The following is a 25,333-nucleotide window of genomic DNA, read 5'->3' as shown; positions in this document are numbered from 1 at the left end:
AAACTCACATGGTGTGGAAGTATAATTTCCACATAAATAACCACTCTGGCGTCCCTGAAGCTGAATGGGCACAAGGACTGTCACGGTGGCATAGCCCAACATCTTTCTCTGAAAAAGGCAAAACAATATCTGTGCAACATATTAACATTTTCATAATTTAAGTACTGTTCTGTACTATAATACATAAATTACCTTGAGAGTTGTATCTTATGTCACACCTCTGCTGCAGCTACAGATTTCATTCCATATTTACTGCTACTGTAGATGTTTTGTGCAAATGTTATTCTAGTTTATACAATTTTCCTTAAATATAGTAAACCAAATAGCTTTCCTCTAATACAGTAGGCAAAGACTGGTCCCAGTTTAGCATAGAGGCTTTGACCGGCACTTAATACCTATGCAGACAAATACTCCAACACTGCCAAAAACAGACATTAACAAGGTCCTATCAGATTCATAGAACACTTAGAAATCCTTCAGGTCTCTTGAAAAATTTCACAATTAATGCTCCACAGTTGTTCCCAAGAGACTCAATGATTTATTATAACCTTAATTGATTTGATCTACACAGCATTCAAATAAATTAATATACATAAATATATTATCATTAACCTTGTTTTCCATTTTTATTGAACAGGTTGGTATTAGCCCTGAGAAGAAAATAGTGTCAAGTGTAATGAAAGACCTCTTTGTACCTTGATTGTACCCAGATGGGGTTATGGGAGTTTTACTTGTGATTCGTGAGAGTTTGGTCCAACAGGCAACCTGATACACCCTTCCTGATGCCAATTTCACCTAGCTTTAAATAGACACCCAGAGAAAGGTCAGTCATTGGCCTAAGTGGACTTTGATGAGCCTAACAGGCTTCCTGTTTCCAACAATGGGAAGCAAAAACCAACCTACAGAGGATAATAGGGCAATGTGCATTTTGGATTCAGGCCCATGGAGGTGTTTCACAATTTGAATATGATGTAATGAAAGCAACACAACAATTTACATGAATTTACCTGAAGGCCACCATCTTTAGTGGCCTTAATGGCAGCAAGATGCCAGCAGCTTGTCAAAGGTCCCTCCCATTGTTCCTGAGAATTTTATCCAGCTGAATATTAAACAGAGGTACTGTAATGTCTTGGCAGCTACAACTTGGAAGATATGCACAATGTATTTGTCCCAAAAATAGTGCAATGAAGAGCTAGTAGTAGTGTGATATGAACAAGATATTTCATATCAAAGATTGCTTGCAAACAAATTTTAACCACAACAAACTAACTTTGCCTAACACAGGTAGCCTAATTTGCCTGAATTTACCCTAGAGCCACCATCACTCCTGTGGGCTCAATGGAGGCAGGAAGTCTGCAGCTTGTCAAAGTGTTCCCATTGTTTCTGAGGACATTTTCCAACTGGATTTTGAACAAAAATATTGTCTTAACATTTATAGCTTCAGTGGGTTGGCAGTTCCATGGGTTTATAACCTTATACTGTAGGTGAAAAGAGCATTTGTTTTCTGTGGCTACATTTGCCCTTTCTAAGAAGTGGTCTGGATTAATATCCTCCAACTTGTTCAATATTTTAAAGGTCTCGATGAAATCAGCCATGTTATATCTGGTTTGTAGTATTAGTCCTGTGACCCTCGACCATTCCTGGTAAGAGTTTACTTAGTTCTTTGTTGCTGTGTTGAACTTTTTCCAAAGCAGATTGTCTTTCCCAAGGTGAGGTCTCCATGCTTGAATACAGTAGGAAAAATGGGTTGTCCTTTGACAAGCTGCATGGCTTCCTGTTCTTGTCCTTGATATATGGTGGCCCTCAGGTAAGTTCAGGTATAATGAGATAACTATTTCTAATTATAAAGTGTTTGTCTATAATTATTTGATTGGGTCAAGTTAAAAAGATTGTTTTGGACCTTACTGGAAGGAACTGACCTTGGTCTCTACAGTGTGAAGATCAGCAGTTCAGTCAGTAAACATACTTACAAACAAAACAAAATACAAATATTTATTCAGGTAAAGTACATACATACAAAAGTTGATGGAATTATAGATAGAGCTAGTACATACAATGCCTAAAGCCACTATTACGCAAAGTGTTTCGGGCAGGAAAAACACTAAGACTAAAACTTAATACTAATTGAGATTAAAGTATAAATTGTGTTGAGAAAAAATAAGAAAAACAAATGAAAAAAGGGGGAACATGGCAGAAAAAAAGCAAAAATACAATTTGGTCAACAAACAGCATTGTTTAAAATCGTAGACATGGGTTGACATTTAGGGGTGAGGTAGGTTACATTGAGTTAATTAGGTTTTTTTTTTTTTTTTTTTTTTTTTTTTTTTTAGATATATACAAGAGTTGTTACATTCTTGTAGAGCCACTAGTACGCGTAGCGTTTCGGGCAAGTCCTTAATCCTATGGTCCCTGGAATACGATCCCCTGCCGCGAAGAATCGTTTTTTCATCCAAGTACACATTTTACTGTTGCGTTAAACAGAGGCTACAGTTAAGGAATTGCGCCCAGTAAATCCTCCCCGGCCAGGATACGAACCCATGACATAGCGCTCGCGGAACGCCAGGCGAGTGTCTTACCACTACACCACGGAGACTGTTTAGTTTTTTATCTTAAACTGGTTGGGAGAGGTACAGTCTTTAATATAATTGGGAAGGTCATTCCACATTCGAGGTCCCTTGATTTGCAAAGCATTTCTTCTAGTTTGACTAAGTCGTACTCTTGGAATATCAAATAGGTATTTGTTTCTGGTGTGGTGCTCATGGGATCTGTTACAACCTTCTAGGAAGCTTTTAAGGTCAGGATTGACATTACAGTTCAGCATTTTATATATATAAAATACACGTGAGAGGATGTGCAATGACTTAATATCTAACATATTCAGAGATTTGAGTAAGGATACTGAGTGATGTCTGGGGCCAGAGTTAGATATTGTCCTAATAGCAGCTTTGTGTTGAGTAATTAGAGGATGTAAATGATTTTGGGTAGTAGAACCCCAAGCACAAATACCATAGTTGAGATAAGGATAGATGAGAGAGTAATAGAGTGTCACCAGGGCAGGGTGAGGTACATAATATCTGATCTTAGAAAGAATGCCAACAGTTTATGAAACTTTTTTTGATATATTTAGAATGTGTCCCTGGAAATTCAGCTTGCTGTCAATGAGAATGCCAAGGAATTTGCCATCTACTTTGTTACAAAGTAGATGGCAAATTACAAACAAACTGTAACTTTGTTACAAACTACTTTGTCACTTGGTGGATACACTTGCTTGAAATGCCTTAATCAGCATGGATTATATGACTTTTGTCATATTATGATAATTATTCATGTTATGATGGTGTTGGTGGGCCTGATCTAAAACAGAGGCTCATCTACAAGTGTTGTTGATTTAGGACCGTAAAGGGTTAATCACGAAGCCAAATGACGAAATGAACGTCGCTTATCAGCGGAAACTAATGTGCCTCGTGACCAATAAACGCACAGACGGCCAGATGATGGGTTGAAGCTCCAAGAATCCTTGAGGGTGACAAGCACCGGGCCCGCCCCCACACAGAACACTGGGCAGCAAAACCCAAAACTCAGCCCGTGGTAGGGCTGGGTTGTTGTTGTTATCGGGTTACGGGCAGCTATAGCACAAGGCCGCATGTAATAATAATAATAATAATAATAATAATAATAATAATAATAATAATTTTTATTTAGGTAAGGTACATACATAAAGAGATTTTACAAAGTTTGTTGGCTTTATAGATAGAGCTAGTACATACAATGCCTAAAGCCACTATTACGCAAAGCGTTTCGGGCAGGAAAAACATTAATGACTAAAGCTTAAAACTAATGGGTAAAAAGAATAAAATGTTAATAAAGAGAATAAATAATAAAAGAATAAATAATAAAAGAATAGAATGTTGATGTTGGGGTAGGGGCTACGACGATCAAGGGATCGGACCGCTGCCCGACATACCACCTTTCTTATCCTGTACACTGAAAAGTCATATACCACCTTCCTGGTGGTATATACCATCGGGAAAATAATATTTTAGATTTCACATGCCCGAAACGCTTTGCGTAATAGTAAGTAAGCTTTTCATTTTATAGATTGCATAATATCTTTTTGACTTTTTTGGTCATCTTTTTTGGTTTCATTCTACTCATTATGCTCAATTAGTATTAAGCTTGTCATTTAAGTTTATCATGCCCGAAACGCTTTGCGTAATAGTGGCTTTAGGCATTGTATGTACTAGCTCTACCTATAAGACATAAACAACTACAGACCAATATCGAACCTACCCATACTATCAAAAATATTTGAAAAAATTATCTACAAACAGCTCTACTCCTATCTCGTAAAATTCGACATTCTTAGCCCCTGTCAGTTTGGCTTCCGCTCTCAAAAGAGTACCAACGATGCAATTATTAGTCTCCTTGATATAATTTACTCAGCCCTTGACAAAAATGAGTTTCCAATTGGACTCTTCATTGACCTGAGAAAGGCCTTTGATACTGTTAATCACGATTACCTCTTATGTAAACTCCATCATTATGGAATCCGAGGCCATGCACTGGACTATATCCAATCCTATCTTAGTGATAGACACCAATGTGTAGCCATCAATAATATAATCTCTCCCATTCTACCAATAACCGTTGGAGTGCCACAGGGCAGCATCTTCGGACCCCTACTATTTCTTATATACATTAATGATCTGCCTAATGTCTCTAACATTCTGAAACCTATTTTGTTTGCTGATGATACTACCCTCATTTACTCCAACCCCAACCCACATACACTAAATGATGTTGTTAATAATGAACTAAAAAAAAGTCCACTTATGGATGTCAACCAACAAACTAACACTTAACATAGAAAAGACCTACTACATCCTATTTGGAGGCAAATCTACAAATGCAATTCAGCTTCAGATTGACAATATAAACATTAGCAATAAAAATGATGGAAAGTTTCTTGGCATATTCCTAGACAAGAGACTCAACTTCAGTACCCACATACAACACATAACTAAGAAATTCTCTAAAACAGTTGGTATACTCTCCAAAATCAGATATTATGTTCCTAACTCTGCTCTCATCTCTCTATATTATGCACTAATCTATCCCTATCTCAACTATGGTATCTGTGCATGGGGTTCAACCACTGCAAACCACCTCAAGTCCATCATCACCCAGCAAAAATCTGTTATCAGAATAATATCAAATTCTGCTTTCAGACAACACACAGCCCCCTTGTTTAACTCCCTAAACATGCTAAACATAATCTCACTCCACAAATTCTCCTGTGTCAACTACATTTACAAAACCCTGTTCTTAAATGTAAATCCTTGTCTGAAACTCTTCCTGGACAGATGTAATAGGACCCATTATCACCACACCAGAAATAAATATCTCTTCGATATCCCCAGAGTTAAACTTAATCTGTGTAAACACTATGCAAATAAAGGGACCCAGTTTATGGAACTCACTCCCTACTGAATTGAAAAGCTGTCCAACTTTTACATCATTCAAAATCAATACTAAAAAGTACCTAATTTCATCTTCATAGTTTTTCACTTTTTGCCTTAAAATTGCACTGTATCTATTGCTACCCAATCTCCCAACCTTTATGTTCCCAATTTGAACATCTTTACCATTGAGATCATTGCTGTTTTCTTATATGTGCTGCCAATCTGTTGTATGGTGTTTATAAATCTTGTTATCTGTATCTTTTGCTACCCAGTCTCCCAATCTTTATGTACCCATTCTGAACATCTTTACCATTGTGATCATTGCTGTCTTATATGTGCTGTCAATCTGCTGTATGGTGTCTATTAATCATGTTTAAATTACTAATCAAGCTGTCAATGTAATCAATCAGAGCTTTAATATAACAATGTGCTTTAATATACTTACTTATCTCTCTCATCTCATTTTTCTCTTGTAATGTATCTTTCATTTATCAATTCTGATTGAAATTTCCTACTTAAAATTATCTGCTAGATTAAGGACCTGCCCGAAACGCTGTGCGTACTAGTGGCTTTACAAGAATGTATATACTGTACTACCCAATGTATTCTCACAAACCCAATGTACCTTCTTGTATATATATAAATAAAATAATAATAAATAAAATAAAATAATAAATATGTGCTGTCAATCTGCTGTATGGTGTCTATTAACCTTGTTTAAATTACTAATCAAGCTGTCAATGTAATCAATCAGAGCTTTAATATAACAATGTGCTTTAATATACTTACTTATCTCTCTCATCTCATTTTTCTCTTGTAATGCATCTTTATCATTTATCAATTCTGAATGAAATTACCTACTTAAAATTACCTACTTAAAAATTACTACTACTACCCGAAACGCTGCGCGTACTAGTGGCTTTACAAGAATGTAAATACTGTACTATCCAATGTATTCTCACAAACCCAATGTACCTTCTTGTATATAAATAAATAAATAAATAAATAAATAAATAAATAAATAAATAAACATTTATTTATTATTATTATTTATTTATTACACTACTTCGATATCTAAGTAATTCCGCGTTACTACAAATTTGTTTAACGTATTACTCAAGCCTCCGTGGCACAATTGGTTAGCGCGTTCGGCTGTTAACCGAAAGGTTGGTGGTTCGAGCCCACCCGGGGGCGATTGTTTAGGCAAACTCTAGGGGTTCACCTCAGACAAGTTCAACATTAACACTCTTTACACCAAGTGTGCCAGGATCCAGCCCGTCCTCCTCAAGTTCCCCAACATCAAGAAACTGTTGTACTTAAGTGACCTTATCCTAACAACAGAGAAAGGGACAGTATATCAATTTCGCGACCTCATCCTTCTGTCTAGATAATTTAGTTCATTTATTATGCACCCCATACCCATCTTGTGGGCGGTAGTGGAAAGAGTTACACATAATGGGCTCAGGGACTGAACCTCACAATTCATTTAGCTAAGCAAGTTACAATCTTGGTGAGCTAGTTACAAAATTCAATATAAGTCGTCACTTCAACAATGGGTTCGAGATCGACCACAAGTACAGTTTCTAAATTAAGCAACTGACATATGTGGAGAGCTAGTGCCACAATTGATATGTTTGTCCTGCACACCGCCCCCCATCCAGTGGGCAGCGGTGGATAGATTACAATCACTCAGTTACTACCTACAGTTAGCAAACTGGGGATATTTGGCTAAAATTTCTGGTAGCAGATAATTTTGAATGAAATATTTACACATCGCTGGAACATTGGTTATAGAATTGTCTCTAAATTCACGTATCTTTTCGCACTCCATCACATAGTGACGGAGGGTGTGCGAATAATTTTGTTGGCACAGTTTACATTTGGTCAGGTCTATATCAGCAGATAATGAGAATTCCCAGAGATACTGTACTTGTAACCGAGTCTAAGCCGAGCAGTAGTAACATCTAGAAGTCTGCTGATTTTATTGGATGAACCATAGATGTGTGACTCCTCTTGCATGATAGTATGATGATAGATGGAATTACTGGTGTCAATTTCACTTTGCTTCAGATCTACAAGATCTTGTTGAAGTTCTCGGTGTACTATTGCTCTCAGACTGCTTATTGACAATCCAAGGTTACACTCAACGGCTCCTTTAAAGGCAGATTCTTTGGCTAACTTATCAGCTCTATCATGCATTCGGAGGCCAACATGAGATGGAGACCACATGAAATGGACTCTGTTACCATCCTTAATAATTTTGTTGTATTTGTGTCTAGCTTCGGACACGAGCATGTTACAGTTATGTCTTAAAGAGTTGAGAGCATTTAAGGATGATAAGGAGTCACTTACAATTAATGTATCAAGTTTGGAGACTTGTACACATTTCAGTGCAAGGATCAAGAGAAATAGTTCGGTCTGAAGGGTAGAGGCCCAGTTGTTTATACGGACTCCCCACTCAAAATATAAGCCATCGCCCATTGTCAAGACAACTGCACTTCCAGCTGCACCCGTGGTGCGGTGTAGGGAATCATCAGTGTATATGATTTGAGAGAGAGAATGCTCTGTGGACAGAGCATCAATATGGCTTAAGGCGTTGAGCTTTGCCTCAGGACGAAGCTTGGGCTGATCTCTAATTTGCTTCTTGGGTGGAAAGGGAGAAATTAAAACTGGAAAGGGTGTAACCTCCCACGGTGCAGGAAAGTGCCGTTGTTGTTTCTCTTGGTACAAATCATGAACCTGATACATTCTGAGTTGAGTTCCAGTTTTTGTTATCCACTTGGAACAATGCTGATCTTCAATAAAGAAATTCTGGAGGGCTTCTGTGCAAGGATTAGGATGAGTTAGCCTAAGCATTTTTATACCAATTTGACCGTTAGTTTCAACAACACGATCAACAACGCTTGGAATATTAAGTTCCTTTCTCATATTAAGTATCTTTGTGGTACGAGGGCACCCAAGGATTATCCTCAAGGCTTCGTTCTGCAATTTTTCAAGCCCTCCAAGCTTTCCTTCAGGCATCAAAACAAGCAGAGATGCAGCATAATCCACTAAAGATCTAATGTATGCAAGGTACATCATTTCGACAATTCTGACATTGGCACCATAGCCTGAGTGATAACCTGCAACAGCCTTGAGAGTTCGGAGCCTCTCTTTATACTGACGACAGAGTCTGAATACAACAGGACCATACAGTGGCACCTCAAGGCCAAGGTATTTGAATCTGTTTATATAGTCAAGCTGGGAGCCATCAGACTTGCCCATAAGGATGTTAAGAAGACTAGGACTGAGGACTCCTCCTTGTGGAGTCTCATTCTCATGCAAGTGGTAGTCCGACACTTATCCTTGCAACTTTACTCTGGCATACCTGTGACTTAAGTCATCTTGAATCCATCCTAGCATAGTTCCCGTTACACATTTTTTAACTAAGGTGTGTAAAATTGTTTGCGGGCTTGCAAGTTCGAATACTTTTTCTAGATCAAGGAAGATCACTAGCTGGACCTGAGGTAACTGTTCCTAATAATGTTGCTATGCAGTTGGCAGTACCTACTCCTCTAGTGAAGCTAAATATGTGTTTATGAAGGTCTCCAGTCTTCCACAGTAGCCTATTTAAGACCATCCGTTCTGCAGTTTTACTAATGCATGATGTTAATGAAATGGGTCTGTAACTGCCAGGTTCTTTCGGCTTAGGAATCGGTATGATGTCTGCTTTCTTCCAAGAGGTCGGTAGTTTGCCTTGCTGCCAAGATGCATTGATGACGTCCAATATTCCTTGTTCTCCAGTAGGACCTGCATGTGCGACCATTGACTATGTAATGTTATCAGCACCTGCTTAATTATAGACTGTCTCTATATTCTGAAGTGAAGTATATAGTACTAATCACTTTATAGTCTGAAGAAATAAAGCTAAAAAAACATATATATTCCTAGGTCTAGTATAGCTCACATATGTACGATATTAGGCCTCGGATAGCGTGTATTAGGCCTATAGGAAGGTTCAGTTAGTTAACGTTGTCTTTGCAACATATACATACAAAACTTTTTCCAGTTTATCTAAAATCAATAGTACAGATTTCTACTTTCTAACTGCGTTGTACGTCGATATATTTACTTTGGTCCTCATCGTTACTATAAGCATTACCAAAACAGGAGGATGGGCTGCAACTTCACGAGCCGTTACCATTTTCTAGTACGACAATCTTTGGTCTTGGGAAGAGTATTCGTCAAAATGCGCCGTTCTATTAGCAAGACGGGTTGAACATCTACATACCGAGTTTTGGCGGCATAACACAACAATTTGGAAAATAATACATAATTATAAAGAGCCTCTCAGTCCTTCGGAGCTCATAAACTGTTTAATATATGTAAAGTCGCCAAAGACTGATATAAAATGTTCGTAAGTACTTGCGTAACTGACTGATAAATCTAGGTCCAGACACTAAATTGAATTCTTATCCCTGGAATGTTTACATGCAAGAAGAGTTGCTATAGACCTCAACAAACACGACAGATCAGCCTCCAGGGCTGATTGGAACCCATACCTTATCCTGTAGACCCCCATATATACCTATCCTGTGAGCGTTGGGTGCCTCCAATACATGTCCTGTTCATGAGTGGTAGTGAACCCGTACCCATCGTGTGCAGCAGTGATCACATACCCTTGCTATATGATGTATGTCATTCCCAGCTAGCAGTGCACAGTAACCATGATACTCGCATCCCATGCGCAAGATCCGTACGTACTTATTTATGAAGAAAATATTATCAATTATAACATTATAAAAGACGTATAAAATGCATCAACGTAAACGCTTCATCAGCAGAGTGGCGCAGTGGAAGCGTGCTGGGCCCATAACCCAGAGGTCCGTAGATCGAAACTACGCTCTGCTACGAAATTGTTTTAATGTATTAATGTTTTTTACATTACAAATGTAGGTACATAGCAGTGTCCTGTTACCCCCTTCAATATGAGTAATTACAAAGTATAGGTTGAGCTAGCTATATGTTAAAAAATAAAGACAATAACGAATGGGGGAGATTTGTGCCTGAATTTACCTGTCCCTAGTGTCCTCGACGGATAGTGGAAGCCGTCGGCTTGTCAAAGGTCCCCCCCTCCCCCCATGGTTCATGAGGATTGTTTCTATTTGGATTTTGAGCTGAAATATCTTGGTATTTAACGACTTCGCCGGTTAGGCAATTCCATGGGATAACCCTAGTTTATAGTTTAGTTCATTTATTATGCACCCCATACCCGTCCTGTGGGCGGTAGTGGAAAGGGTTACAGAGGCACAATGGGCTCAGGGACTATATAAACCCCACAATTCATTTAGCTAAGCAAATTACAATCTTGATGAGCTAATTACAAAATTCAATGCACATCATCACATCAACAATAGGCTCGAGACCGCCCACAAGTACAGTTTCTATATTTTAATTTGATTTGATTTGTTCCGCAACTGACATGTCGACAGCCCTACAGCGAAAAACATCTGTACGCTAACCAATTGTTCTACGGAGGCTACGCTCTCTAAAACCTTACAAATATTTCCTCCTGCTTCCTACCGCTCGCTCCTGCTCTCGGAAGCCCTAAAAACACTTTCCCCTGTTTCCTCCCGCTCTCTGAAGCTCTAGTAACACTTCCTACCACTCTCTGAACCCATAAAAATACTTCCTGCCGCTCGCTCCCGCTCTCGGAAGCCCTAAAAACACTTCCTGCCGCTCTCTGAAGCTCTAGTAACGCTTCCTACCACTCTCTGAACCCATAAAAATACTTCCTCCTGCTTCCTCCCGCTCTCTGAAGCTCTAGTAACACTTCCTACCACTCTCTGAACCCATAAAAATACTTCCTGTCGCTCGCTCCCGCTCTCTGAAGCCCTAAAACACTTCCTGCCGCTCTCTGAAGCCTTACAAATTATTCCTCCTGCTTCCTGCCACTCGCTCCCGCTCTCTGAAGCCCTAACAACAATTCCTTCCGCTCTTTGAATCCCTAAAAATACTTCCTCCTGCTTCATCAGCTCTCTGAAGCCTTAAAACTGCTTCCTTCTGCCTCCTACCGCTCGCTCTCGCTTTTTGAAACCCTAAAATCACTTTCTACTGCTTTCTCCCGCTCTCCGAAGCCTTAACATTACTTCATACTTCTTCCCCCCGCCCGTTCTGAAGCCCTAAAATCTCTTTCTCATGCTTCCTCTCGCTCACTCCAGCTCTCTGAAGCCTTAAAAATACTTCCTACTGCTTCCTCCCGCTCTCTGAATCCCTAAAAACACTTCCTCCCGCTCTCTGAAGCCTTGAAAATACTTCCGCTTCTTCCCGGTTTCTGAAGCCCTAAAATCACTTCCTCCCGCTCGTTCCTGCTCTCTGAAGCCTTAAAAATACTTCCTCCCGTTTGTTCCCGCTCTCTGAAGCCTTAAAAATACTTCCTCCCGTTCGTTCCTGCTCTCTGAAGCCTTAAAAATACTTCCTCCCGTTCGTTCCCGCTCTCTGAAGCCTTAAAAATACTTCCTATTGCTTCCTGTCATTCGCTCCCGCTCTCTGAAGCCTTAACAACAATTCCTCTCGCTCTTTGAATCCTCAAAAATACTTATGCTCTCTGAAGCCTTACAAATATATCCTCCTGCCTCCTACCGCTCGCTCTCTGAAGCCTTAAAATTACTTCATACCACTTCCTCCCACTCTCTGAAGCCCTAATAACACTTCCTTCTGCTTCCTCTCATGTTACCGAGACGTCACAAACCTGGTACAAACATAAAACAGGATTTTCTCCCTCTATTTTCGTTATTAAACCTTGTTTAATTTATATAATTAATGTGTTTTGTTCATATTATATCGCTGAAGAAAAATTATGTGCATCTTTGGTAGCAATTAACCGGATTTGGTCCATATAATAACAGATCACTATACTTCAGGTTTCCGTAGTGTAGTGGTTATCACGTGCGCCTCACACGCGCAAGGTCCCCGGTTCGATCCCGGGCGGAAACATGTGAGTTTTTTTAATGTTTGTTTTCATAACCCACTGAAATAAACTCAGAGCTAAAATTAATAACAAATAATAAAGTATATTGGCAATAATTATTAACTCATAAAACTTATACCAATTTGTAATTTGCTAATACTACATTATACTAATTATTAATGTTAATGATTATTTTATTAATTGTGGAACAGCATAGAGCAGAGTGGCGCAGTGGAAGCGTGCTGGGCCCATAACCCAGAGGTCCGTAGATCGAAACTACGCTCTGCTACAATCTACTTTTTCTTACTATAACAAACCAAGAGAAATGTTTTTTACCTTTAATAAATGCAATCCATGCTCCTGTACATTTTGTAACTATGTAGAGCATCGTACATATAATTAAATATTGATGTAATGAACAATTACATAGTTGATACTGATACATTTGGTACTATTCACCTTATAGTCCGGAAAAATAAAGTCAAAACCAAACGTATATATTCCTAGGCCTCGTATAACATATATATGTACTGTATTTGGCCTCAGTATGTATTACACCTTGGAGGGTAAGTTACGTTAGGATTTATTAGAAACAAATACAAAAGTTCGGGCCTACCAAAAAAAAAAAAAACCGACTAATTAAAAAAAAAGTATTTCAATTCGGCCGACACCGACTAGGCTATGACACTCCCCTACCCAACATGTTTCATCTTGGAAAGCTGGGCGAGGCTAGCCCCACCAAGTGTCTGACGCCAGGTTCACGAAGCAGTTACGCAAGTTATTACACAGTTAAGGAGCTCCGAAGCACCAGGAGGCTGTTTATAACAATAACAACAGTTCATTGGCAAGTTTTCATGCTTGTAAACTGTTTAATAAATGTAACCAAAGCCATCAAAAATTGAGAAAAGATGTACACGTTCGTAAGTGCTTGCGTAAGTGCTTTGTGAATCTGGCCCCACCAACCTCAGATAAACATTCTATTTTATAGATATAGGTTATCTTGAGATTATTTCGGGGCCTTTTTTAGTGTCCCCGCGGCCCGGTCGGTTATATAAATATATAGGGTAAAGAGGGACCAAAGAGCCAGAGCTCAACTCCCATAAGCACAACTAGGGGAGTATAGGGGGGGGGGGGGTACCATCCCTGGTTGGGTTTGTAGGGACCCTCGACCTCGAAGAAGACGATATGCAGCATCCGGGGGAGCATTGTTGAGCGGACAGGCCGGACAGGTCCCAGGTTCGATTCCGGGCGCCGGCGAGAAACAATGGGCAGTTTCTTTCACCCTATGCCCCTGTTACCTAGCAGTAAAATAGGTACCTGGGTGTTAGTCAACTGTCACGGGCTGCTTCCTGGGTGTGGAGGCCTGGTCGAGGACCGGGCCGCGGGGACACTAAAGCCCCGAAATCATCTCAAGATAACCACCTGTGTACACTTACACATTGTCTTCTCATACCACCCCTTATATTTTTGTATTTTGCCATTTTATTTTATTTAAAGTTTCAGTACACAAAAAGTGTTCCAACATTGGTTACATTCAAAGTACGAGGCTTCTTATTACAGGTTGTGGAGTTCCTCCAATATATATTTTTTTGTGTTAACTAATAATATTACATATATATTATTAACTATATCTTCTAGTAGTAGTAGTAGTAAGCATCCATCGTCTCAGGAGACTATGGAGTTACGCTCTGGTTGTCAATCTGGAGTGGCCTCTTAGGGCGCAAAGTCAGGGTAGGTTGATATGGAGAAGCTGTCACCCATGCAGCAGGTCCCACCTCTCCACGGCGCCGAAAGTCTCCAATGGAAAGGCAAGCGCCAATAAGATTGGTTCCAGCGTCGTCGCAGGAACTGTCAGAACGAGGTTGAAGGCAACAACCAACTGCCCCCCAGGGGCCCCCCAGGGGGCTCCAGTGGCGGAGTTAACCTCGAAGTTGGTAAAAGAAGTCACAGGGACTCCAAACCCGGAGACCGCCGTGGTCGGGGCCGGAGAAGAACCACCCCAGCAAGGGCAAGAACGACCCCAGCCTCCTGAAGCAGAGCCTGGGCCACACGAGCCCCAGGAGGTGGACGGCCCGATCCCGCACCTACGGGTTCTAGACAGAGATCGTCATAGCCGTCTTTCACCCGAGGCCGGCTTCCTTCATGACCAAGCAGCAGGAATAGTAATAATTATTAATTAATTAGATTGTTTTATTTTAATAACTAGCAGTACCCGGCCACGCGTTGCTGTGGCTCAGCAACCTTCCCTGTCCCCCAGTCCTCCCCACCATTCCTCCCTCTCCCGTCTCCTCGGCCTCCCCACCATGCCCCACTCCCCTGTCCCTTTGTCCTCTCCACCATTCTCCATTCCCCCATCCCCTCGTCCCCACCATCCCAAACTTCCCCGTCCTCCCTCGTCCTTTCCCACCATTACCCCCTCCCTTGTCCCCTCGTCCTCCCCACCATCTCTCACTTCCGTCCCCTCGTCCTCCCCACCATTACCCTACTCCCTCGTCCGATGCCTTCCCAGATGGTCTGATGTTCCCATTCAGAAAATTGGGAACATCAAGTGACCCTTTGTTCCCATCACTGAAATATAAGAAAAAGTTACAAAATGAAAATATGAAAAAAAATATAAAAATAAACTATACTCACGAAATGAACGGTCTGGTAAACAACACAGCTCAATTCCAATGCAGTTCACACAAAATAATTAAATCAAAATGAAATTAAATCAAAATCTATGAAAATTCAATTTATCAAAGCAATCAGAAACATTGAAATGGAATTGTAGTATATCTAGTATAGCATGTGTGTAGCTCTTACATGCAACAGATGGCGCTGTTTTTCAGAAAAGCATAGTTTTACCTGTCACAGGTGTGGCATCTATACATATACTTACTAAATGAACGGTATGATAAACAACACAGCTCAATTCCAACACAATGTCACACAAAATAATTCAATAAAAAAAAAAATAAAAATCTATGAAAATAAAATTTATCAATGCAATCGGAAACATTGAAATGGAATTCGTGACATATTTAGTATAGCGTGCAGGTTGCTATTATGTGCAACGGATGGCGCTGTTTTTCAAAAACGCATGTTTTTACCTGTCACAGGGGTGGCATCTATATAGTAGGTATATAAAAAGACGCGCCTATTCGAATGCAACGTTGTGTCAAACTTTCAAAGCAATCAGTAAAGAGGTTTCGTAGTAACTTGAAAAAAACAGTTTTTCAGAAAAGCATGTTATTCTTTACCGTCACAGACGTGACATCTATATAGTATGTATGTATAAACCTGCCCGGATGGGAATGGAACGTTGTGTGAAAATTTCAAAGCAATCGACAAGAATGTAACAACTCTTGTATATATCTCAAAAAAAAAAAAAAAATCGGTGAAGAACTTTCGGAGATTAGCGGTTATGCACAAACGAACATTTCCATTTTTATTTATATAGATAACTATTATAGTAATTATTTTATTTAATAATTATTACTCTTCTGTCCTGCTTTGTCTTGAAGGAAGGCCACCCTCGGGTGAAAGCGCCTGTGACCATCTCTGTCTGAAAAAAAAAGCGTGTTTCCGCCCGGGATCGAACCGGGGACCTTGCGCGTGTGAGGCGCACGTGATAACCACTACACTACGGAAACCTTGTATACAACAATCTCTTATTATATGGACCAAATCAGTTAAAGTACTTCTATAGTTACAAAATATTTTATTGACATTTATTTATTTATTTATATATATACAAGAAGGTACATTGGGATTGTAAGGATACATAGTAGAGTGATTACGTTCTTGTAAAGCCACTAGTACGCGCAGCCTTTCGGGCAGGTCCTTAATCTAACAGAAAATTTTAAGTAGGTAAATACTAGCAAAATTTATAAAAATGATAATAGGTACATTGCAAGGAAAAAAATGAGAGAGGTTTGTAGGTATATTAAAGCACATAGGTAGCTCAGATTGATTGCACTGACAGCTTGAATGGTAGTTTAACAAAAATTAATAGGCACAATACAGCATATGGCTAGCACATATAAGAAGACAGCAATCATCACAAATGGTAAAATTGTTTGGATTAAGTACATAAAGATTGGGAGATTGGGTAACACTAGATACAGAGTAAATTTAAAGCACAGTGTAGGAAACTATAAAGATGAAATTAGGTACTTTTTTGTTTTTGTTTTTGAATGAGGCAAAAGTTTGACAGCTTTTCAATTCACTAGGGAGTGAGTTCCATAGACTAGGTCCCTTTATTTGCATAGAGTGTTTATACAGATTAGGTTTGACTCTGGGGATATCAGAGATCTGGTGTGGTGATAATGGGTCCTATTACATCTGTCCAGGGAGAGTTTCAGAGCATGGATTTGTATTTAAGAACAGGGTTTTGTAAATGTAGTTGACACAAGAGAATGTGTGAAGAGAGTTTATGTTTAGCATGTTTAGGGAGTTAAACAAGGGGGCTGAGTGTTGTCTGAAAGCAGAGTTTGTTATTATTCTGATAGCAGATTTTTGCTTTGGTGATTTTTGCTGGGTGATGATGGACTTGAGGTGGTTTGCAGTGGTTGACCCCATGCACAGATACCATAATTAAGATAGGGATAGATTAGTGCATAATATAGTGAGAGGAGAGCAGAGTTAGGAACATAATATCTGATTTTGGAGAGAATAATAACTGTTTTAGAGACTCTTAGTTATGTGTTGAATGTGCATGCTGAAGTTGGGTCTCTTGTCTAGGTATAGGCCAAGAAACTTTCCATCATTTTTATTACTGATGTTAATATTGTCTATCTGTAGCTGAATTGCATTCGATGATTTGCTTCCAAATAAGATGTAGTAGGTCTTTTCTATGTTTAGTGTTAGTTTGTTGGTTTACATCCATAAGTGGACTTTTTTTTAATTCGTTATTCACAACATTATTTAGTGTATGTGCGTTGGGGTCTGAATAGATGAAGGTGGTATCATCAGCAAACAATATAGGTTTAAGAATGTTAGTGATATTAGGCAGATCATTGATATATATAAGAAATAGAAGAGGTCCCAAGATGCTGCCCTGTGGCACTCCAACGGTTATTGGTAGGAGTGCGAGACGTTGTATCATTGATGGCTACACATTGGTGTCTCTCACTAAGATAGGGTCGGATATAGTCCAGGGCAAGGCCTCGGATTTCATAATGCTGGAGTTTAAGTAAGAGGTAGTTGTGATTTAACAGTATCAAAGGCCTTTCTCAGGTCAATGAAGAGTCCAATCGGAAACTCATTTTTGTCAAGGGCTGAGTAGATTACATCAAGGAGACTAATAATTGCATCATTGGTACTCTTTTGGGAGCGGAAGCCAAACTGACAGGGGCTGAGTATGTCGAATTTTACGAAGTAGGTAGGAATTATCTGTTTGTAGATAATTTTTTCAAATATTTTTGATAGAATGGGTAGGTTTGATATTGGTCTATAATTGTTTATGTCTGCCGGATTGCCTCCTTTATGAACTGACGTTACTCATGCTTTTTTAAGGATATCAGGGAAGGTATGACACTCTAGGGATTTGTTGAACAGCAGAGCTATGGGATGGTGCAAGGGCGTGGGAGGCGCTCTTTGATACAATGGATGGAATTTCAATGATGTTCCCTGCCTTGGTTTTTAGAGAGTGTATGATGAACACAACATCTGTCGCGCTGATTGGTGAAAGGAGAAAAGAGAGTTTGGATAGCTGCCTGAGAGATATGTGTTAATATGTGTCTGAGTCTGTGGGATTTTTCTGGCAAGGTTAGCACCAACCGATGAAAAGAAGCTATTAAATTCATTTGCCATTTCTAAGTCAGTTGACGGTGTATAGCCATCCTTATAGAGTTTTATTTGGTTATGTGAGTGTTGTTTAGTTCCTAGGATACTAGAGATGGTTTTCCATGTGTTTTTCATGTTGCCTTTTGCTTCATTGAATCTATTCTCATAATATGAAAGTTTTGCCTTTCTTATGATACTGTTAAGCATTGATGAGTACCCTTTAACTACTTTTTTTGTAACTAGGCCAATCCTAAGTTTCTTTTCATATTCATGTTTCTTGTTGATTGATTTAAATATGCCACTTGTGAGCCACGGATTGTTTATTATTTTGTCAGTTACTTGCTTGGTAAGGAGGGGACAAGTGAGTATTGTAGAGGCTTAGAATTTTTGAGAGGAAGAAATTGAAATTGAAATTGAAATAAGTTTATTGAGGTAAAATACACACAAAGGGATGAGGTAGCTCAAGCTATTCTCACCCCATTAGAGAGGAAGAGGTTAGCTAATGAATTTATATCCTGTGTATTATTGAATTCAGATTCCCAGTTAATATTGTGAAGTGCATTTGTAAGGTTGCCTAAAGCTGATTCACTGTGTAACCTGAATGTAAGTTTCTTGCTTTCTGGTGGTGTTATATCCATGTTCGCTATGAGAAAGGTAGGATAGTGGTCAGTTAATTGTTCTGTCATAGATTATACCACTTACAAGGAGAACTGTTATGTTAGTTCATTAGTGATCCAGGGTAGTGGCTGATATTTGAGTGACTCGGGTGGGCTTGGTGATTGTGGGGATTAGCATACAGGAGTTCATGCTGTTAAGGAAATAGTCAACTTGAGAGCAATTTTGTTGACCCAGGTCAATACTGAAGTCTCCTCCTAGAATGATGTGATTTTTGTTGAGACTGTTGTTTATCAAATGAAATGATCGAAACGCATCACGAGTAATTGTAAATATTAAACAGCTGCAGCTTGACTTAAAAATGAGCTAAACATCTTATGGATCATGTGGTTAATAAAGGTTTATATGAATTTACTTCATCGTAATGGAACTCGATTAATAAAAGATATAGGTAATAATATACATTAATAGAAGGGTCCTGTAAGCCTCTTCGAGACTTATGGGTCCCAACAAACAATTAAAGGTGGTATACCCCCTATATATATATTTTAAATCGTAATAGAAGATATATTAATATATATTATTACCTATATCTTCTACTAATCGAGTTCCATTACGATGAAGTAAACTCATATAAAGTTTTATAAACCACATAAACCATAAGATGTTTATCTCATTTTCATCAAGATTGTAACTTACTTAGCTAAATGAATTGTGGGGTTCAGTCCCTGAGCCCATTATGTGCCTCTGTAACCCTTTCCTATGAAAATAAATTTGGGATTTTTTTTTTCAACAACAGTAAGTTAAGGGTCCTCTGATAGGTTAGGTGGGCAGGAAATTCTCATAAAGTTTCAAAACGTTATGAAAAACGTTAATTTAAAGTGTCCTCTTATAACCTCTGCGCGTACGCCGGACGACTCAAATAGAAAACGGAACAGAACGTCACTTTTGTGAGTCGATTTCATTTCAAATTACGTCCAAATTTGGCCATAGCGCGCATACGAGCCAAAAGTGACGTTCTTTTTAAGAGGACGGGTTGGTGGAACCGCCCACAAGATGGGTATGGGGTGCATAATAAATGAACTAAACTAACTCATTTTTAAGTCAAGTTGCAGCTTTTTAATATTTAAAATTATTCGTGATGCATTTTGATCATATAATTTCAATAAAATATTTTGTAACTTTCGAAGTACTTTAAGTGATTTGGTCCATATAATAAGAGGTTACTGTATACAAGGTTTCCGTAGTGTAGTGGTTATCACGTGCGCCTCACACGCGCAAGGTCCCCGGTTCGATCCCGGGCGGAAACATGTTTTGCTGTTATTTTACATCTAAAAAATAACGTAATAGCAAATTTGTAATTAACAGTGTATACTGAAGATCAATATATGTTGATCAATAAATTATATATATTGATCAGTAATTTATATTGATCAATATATATAGATCAATATATATATCAATATCTTTATTTCTGTGACCATCTTACACCTACACAACCATCATCAGTAAGTATATTCACTACACAAAAGCATCAAACCCACCAACCACCTTGTTCCTAAATGCAAATCTCGATATGAAACTCTTCCTTGACAGATGTAATAGGACCCATAATCACCACACCTGAAATATCTCTCTTTGATATCCCCAGAGTCAAATGAAATCTGTGTAAACACTATGCAAATAAAAGGGACCTGGTCTATGGAACTCACTCCCTAACGAAATAAAAGCTGTCCAACCAACGCCTTATTTAAAAGTAAATCCAAAAATTACCTAATTTCATCCTCATAGTTTCCTATCTAGTGCTTCAAACTCGCTCTGTATTTAGTGATTGATTGATGATGATTGATCAAGCCACCAAAGAGGTGGCACGGGCATGAATAACCCGCAAGTGGTACAATTTTTGTTCAGTAAATCTATACAACGTGCTTAGGTTGCATTTAATCGTCAGGCTGTTATCACGGGGGAGGTGATTGATTGATTGATGAAGATTAAGCCACCCAAAAGGTGGCACGGGCATGAATAGCCCGTAAGTGGTGGCCCTTTTGAGCTATCACCAGTATCAATAGATGATACTGGAGATCTGTGGAGGCGCGACTGCACCCTGCGTGACGGGAGATGTCTCCCGGACCAAGTGGTGACCAGATGGTCGACGGGGGAGGATACTGCTTGACAGTATTTATGAGGGTGTCCAGCTGCTGGACACCCAGCACCGCTCCTGTGTCAGGTAAGTCCCCTACGGGCTCATCATAGCCCGTACTACTTGCCCCGCTCCAGTGCCAGGTAAGCTACGGGCTCATCATAGCCCGTACTACTTGCCCCGCTCCAGTGCCAGGTAAGCTACGGGCTCACCATAGCCCGTGCTACTTAGAACTTGTTCCGAGTAGCTGAATCTATAACAACGACAACAACAACCGGGCCACTAAACAATACAGGATATTCGTAATATGCGAATTAGTAGCCTCAAAAAATTACCAAAATATAAATATGAAAATATATGTATGCTATTAGTTACTATCAAATTCAAAAAATTCTAATTTAAATCTATCTACTCCACGGTTACTTTGTTAACTATCTTAGTTACTTAGTTACTATCCTCACGGACCTTTGGACCTAAGGTCCAGCCAGCTTCCACGGCGCCATTTTACTGTACAATCCTCGTAGACCGTCAACATAAAGCATATTCCGATTCAATAAACTGTACATTATATTACTTAATTTTTTTATAATGTGGCTTAGCAAAAAATTAAGAGCGTGTTTCCGCCCGGGATCGAACCGGGGACCTTGCGCGTGTGAGGCGCACGTGATAACCACTACACTACGGAAACTCTATTAGTCGATCATTTTGCTGTATAAAACAAGTTCTGTTAAGTGTTGCTTCGAGTATCAAAGTGTTAAAAAAATAAAAAGATTTGTGGATTAGTGCGCCCCTTAAAGGGTGTGAAGTAGAGGGTAGAAATTGCCTAATCTAATCTATCCCTTTGAGATGTATTTTATTGTCTCAATAAACGTACTTGAACTTCACACTACTGTATATACAAAATAATTTTAATTTAGTTTTGTACATAAATTGCAAGGTAAGTTTAAGTATGTTTATTTAGACAAGAAAATATATATCAAAGGGATAGAAAGCTCAGGCTATTTCTACCCTCCTCTACTTCAAGTCCCTCAAGGGGCGCACAAATTCAGTTTTTATTATTAACATCTTTATTGACAAAATTAATTACAATTTTGCCTAATCTGAGGATTTTGATAGTCTTATTAAATTGAGGATAATGCTAGTATTCACTGTCACGCAGGACAGAGGGTCATACATAAGACAATAGGTCTAAACTGTAAGCTGAAGCACATATATATCATGGTTACAATCAATGTTTTAATGTATGGATAATCATCCACAGGCAATGCGAAAAATACGAACAAGCTTGAATGGTCAAGCGGATTAAGACGCCTGTAGTTACCAGTTGTGTTGCTCCTGGGAGTATGGGTTCGAGTCACTTCTGGGGTGTGAGTTTTCAGTATATATATATATATATGACAATGTCAGACCACGGAGGAAAAATGAAACAGGAAATTTCCTTAAGTACTTTCGTATATTAAATACATCTTCAGAAGGTCCAAACCTTCCTGAAGATTCCTTGGACCTTCTGAAGATGTATTTAATATACGAAAGTACTTAAGGAAATTTCCTGTTTCATTTTTCCTCCGTGGTCTGACATTGTCACATTCTTAATCACGTGTTTATTTTCGTGATATACACACATATATATATATATGTATGTGTGTGTGTACTCACCTAATTGTGCTTGCGGGGGTTGAGCTCTGGCTCTTTGGTCCCACCTCTCAACCGTCAATCAACAGGTGTACAGGTTCCTGAGCCTACTGGGGTGTGTGTGTAATATTAATATAGTTTAATCTATATAAATAAAATTGGAAATGTTCGTTTGTGCATAATCGCTAATCTCCGAAAGTTCTTCACCGATTGCTTTGAAATGTTCACAAAACGTTCCATTCGCATCCAAGCAGGTTTTTATATGCATACTATATAGATATCACGTCTGTGACGGTAAAAAAAAAAAAAAATACTTTTTCTGAAAAAACTGTATTTTTCATGTGAGGGAAATCTAAAACTCTTTACCAATTGCTTTGAAATTTTGACACAATGTTGCATTTGAATAGGCACGTCTTTTTATATATCTACTATATACATGCCTCACCTGTGACAGTAAAAACATTTTTTTTTTTTTTAAACAGTGCCATCTATTGGACGTAAGAGTAACACATGCTGTAATGTCTTAAATTTTTCCACTAATTGCTTTGAAATTTTGACACAACGTTGCATTCGAATAGGCGCATCTTTTTATATACCTACTATTTAGATGCCACCCCCTGTGACAGGTAAAATACATGCATTTTTGAAAAACAGTGCCATCTGTTGCACATAATAGCAACATGCACGCTATACTAAATATGTCACGAATTCCATTTCAATGTTTCTGATTGCAGTGATAAATTTTATTTTCATAGATTTCGATTTATTTTATTTTATATGGAATTATTTTGTGTGACATTGTATTGGAATTGAGCTGTGTTGTTTACCATACCGTTCATTTCGTATGTATAAGTATAGATGCCACACCTGTGACAGGTAAAATTATGGCTTTCTTGAAAAAATAGCGCCATCAGGAGGAGCCGGTCGGCCGAGCGGACAGCATGCTGGACTTTTGATCCTGTGGTCCTGGGTTCGATCCCAGGCGTCGGCGAGAAACAATGGGCAGAGTTTCTTTCACCCTGATGCCCCTGTTACCTAGCAGTAAATTAGGTACCTGGGTGTTAGTCAGCTGTCACGGGCTGCTTCCTGGGGGTGGAGGCCTGGTCGAGGACCGGGCCGCGGGGACACTAAAGCCCCGAAATTATCTCAAGATAACCTCAAGATAGATAGATCAGTTGCATGTAAGAGCAACACACATGCTATACTAAATACTCTACAATTCCATTTCAATGTTTTTGGTTACACTGATTAATTGAATTTTCATAGATTTTTATTTGTTGTTTACCAGTCCGTTCATTTCGTGAGTATAGTTGATTTTTTTATTTTTTCATATTTTCATTTCATTTTTTAACTTTTTCTTATATTTCAGTGATGGGAACATCAGATCATTTGATGTTCCCAATTTTCTGATAGGAACATCAGACCATTTGGGAATGCATCAGACGAGGGAGTGGGGAATGGTGGGGATGACGAGGGGACGGATGTGAGAGATGGTGAGGAAGAACAAGGGGACGGGGGACTTTGGGATGGTGGGACGAGGGCATGGTGGAATGGAGAATGGTGGGGAGGACAAAGGGACAGGGAAGTGGGGCATGGTGGGAAGGAAGAGGGGATGGTGGAGTGGGGAATGGTGGGGATGACGAGGGGACGGAGGAGTGGCGAATGGTGGGGAGGACCGAGCCGGTCGGCCGAGCGGACAGCACGCTGGTCTGGTCCTGCTGGTCCCAAGATCCTGTGGTCTTGGGTTCGATCCCAGGCGCCGGCGAGAAACAATGGGCAGAGTTTCTTTCACCCTATACCCCTGTTACCTAGCAGTAAAATAGGTACCTGGGTGTTAGCCAGCTGTCACGGGTTGCTTCCTGGGGGGTGGAGGCCTGGTCGAGGACCGGGCCGCAGGGACACTAAAAAGCCCCGAAATCATCTCAAGATAAGGACTGGGGGACAGGGAAGATGTACTGCTAGTTATATATAAAATATTTTATTGGGAATTATTTAACAATTGGTTTATGGGGTCAGATTTTTAATACATATTATTAATATATTCAAGCCACACAAATGAACGTTTTAAGACCCACGTCAGGAAATTGAAAGTTATGTAACCGTGAGGAAAACACTATTGTAGCAGAGCGTAGTTTCGATCTACGGACCTCTGGGTTATGGGCCCAGCACGCTTCCACTGCGCCACTCTGCTCCTATCTTTAGAGATCTTATATTGGTTATTGAACAATATCTATAGTAACCTCTACGGCAATGATACGTGAAGCAATAGTTCTAATTAATTTTGGCGGGAACAGGCAGCCTGTGTACATATATATATATATATATATATATATATATATATATATATATATATATATATATATATATATATATATATATATATACAGTGGTTACTACAGATATTTAAACTAATATAAGATCATTGTAGACAAGAGCAGAGTGGCGCAGTGGAAACAGGTATGTCATGTACATGACATACCTGTACAACCTATTGAAGCTGTTTTATGTTATACTCATGATATTTATATTATGGCACACAGTAAACCTCACAGTCAGTGTCATAGTCACAGTTTACAGTCTCCGTGGTGTAGTGGTAAGACACTCGCCTGGAGTTCCGCGAGCGCTATTTCATGGGTTCGTATCCTGGCCGGGGAGGATTTACTGGGTGCAAATCCTTAACTGTAGCCTCTGTTTAACTCAACAGTAAAATGTGTACTTGGTTGTAACAACGATTCTTCGCGGCGGGGATCGTATTCCAGGGACCTG

At 39.3% G+C, this 25,333-nt stretch overlaps 1 protein-coding gene and 5 non-coding genes across 9 annotated transcripts in view; 3 read left to right on the top strand and 3 right to left on the bottom strand.

The window, feature by feature from the left end:
- Window positions 1–25,333, bottom strand: part of PIG-Q (phosphatidylinositol glycan anchor biosynthesis class Q) — a 66,084-nt gene that overhangs the window by 5,022 nt on the left and 35,729 nt on the right. Inside the window, exons 1-3 of one of the 4 annotated variants that reach the window (XM_045728949.2) lie at window positions 3,482–3,620; window positions 1,008–1,082; window positions 9–108 (exon numbers count right to left, since the gene is read on the bottom strand). In XM_045728949.2, coding sequence (XP_045584905.2) covers window positions 9–102 — 94 coding nt within the window. In that variant the 5' untranslated portion in view covers window positions 103–108; window positions 1,008–1,082; window positions 3,482–3,620. Of the gene's footprint in view, window positions 1–8; window positions 109–1,007; window positions 1,100–3,481; window positions 3,638–25,333 lie in introns of those variants that run through there. The other 3 variants (XM_069317360.1, XM_045728948.2, XM_069317361.1) reach the window with 3 other exon arrangements.
- On the top strand, window positions 6,583–6,656 carry TRNAN-GUU (transfer RNA asparagine (anticodon GUU)). Its single transcript has one exon. It is a non-coding gene; the product is annotated as a tRNA-Asn (tRNA).
- TRNAV-CAC (transfer RNA valine (anticodon CAC)) lies at window positions 12,365–12,437 on the top strand. The gene has a single exon. It is a non-coding gene; the product is annotated as a tRNA-Val (tRNA).
- Window positions 15,974–16,046, bottom strand: TRNAV-CAC (transfer RNA valine (anticodon CAC)). Its single transcript has one exon. It is a non-coding gene; the product is annotated as a tRNA-Val (tRNA).
- Window positions 20,033–20,105, top strand: TRNAV-CAC (transfer RNA valine (anticodon CAC)). Its single transcript has one exon. It is a non-coding gene; the product is annotated as a tRNA-Val (tRNA).
- TRNAV-CAC (transfer RNA valine (anticodon CAC)) lies at window positions 21,551–21,623 on the bottom strand. The gene has a single exon. It is a non-coding gene; the product is annotated as a tRNA-Val (tRNA).

Source organism: Procambarus clarkii, chromosome 87 (genome assembly GCF_040958095.1).
Source record: "Procambarus clarkii isolate CNS0578487 chromosome 87, FALCON_Pclarkii_2.0, whole genome shotgun sequence".
Taxonomy (NCBI): domain Eukaryota; kingdom Metazoa; phylum Arthropoda; class Malacostraca; order Decapoda; family Cambaridae; genus Procambarus; species Procambarus clarkii.
This window is presented reverse-complemented; position numbering and strand designations above follow the sequence as displayed.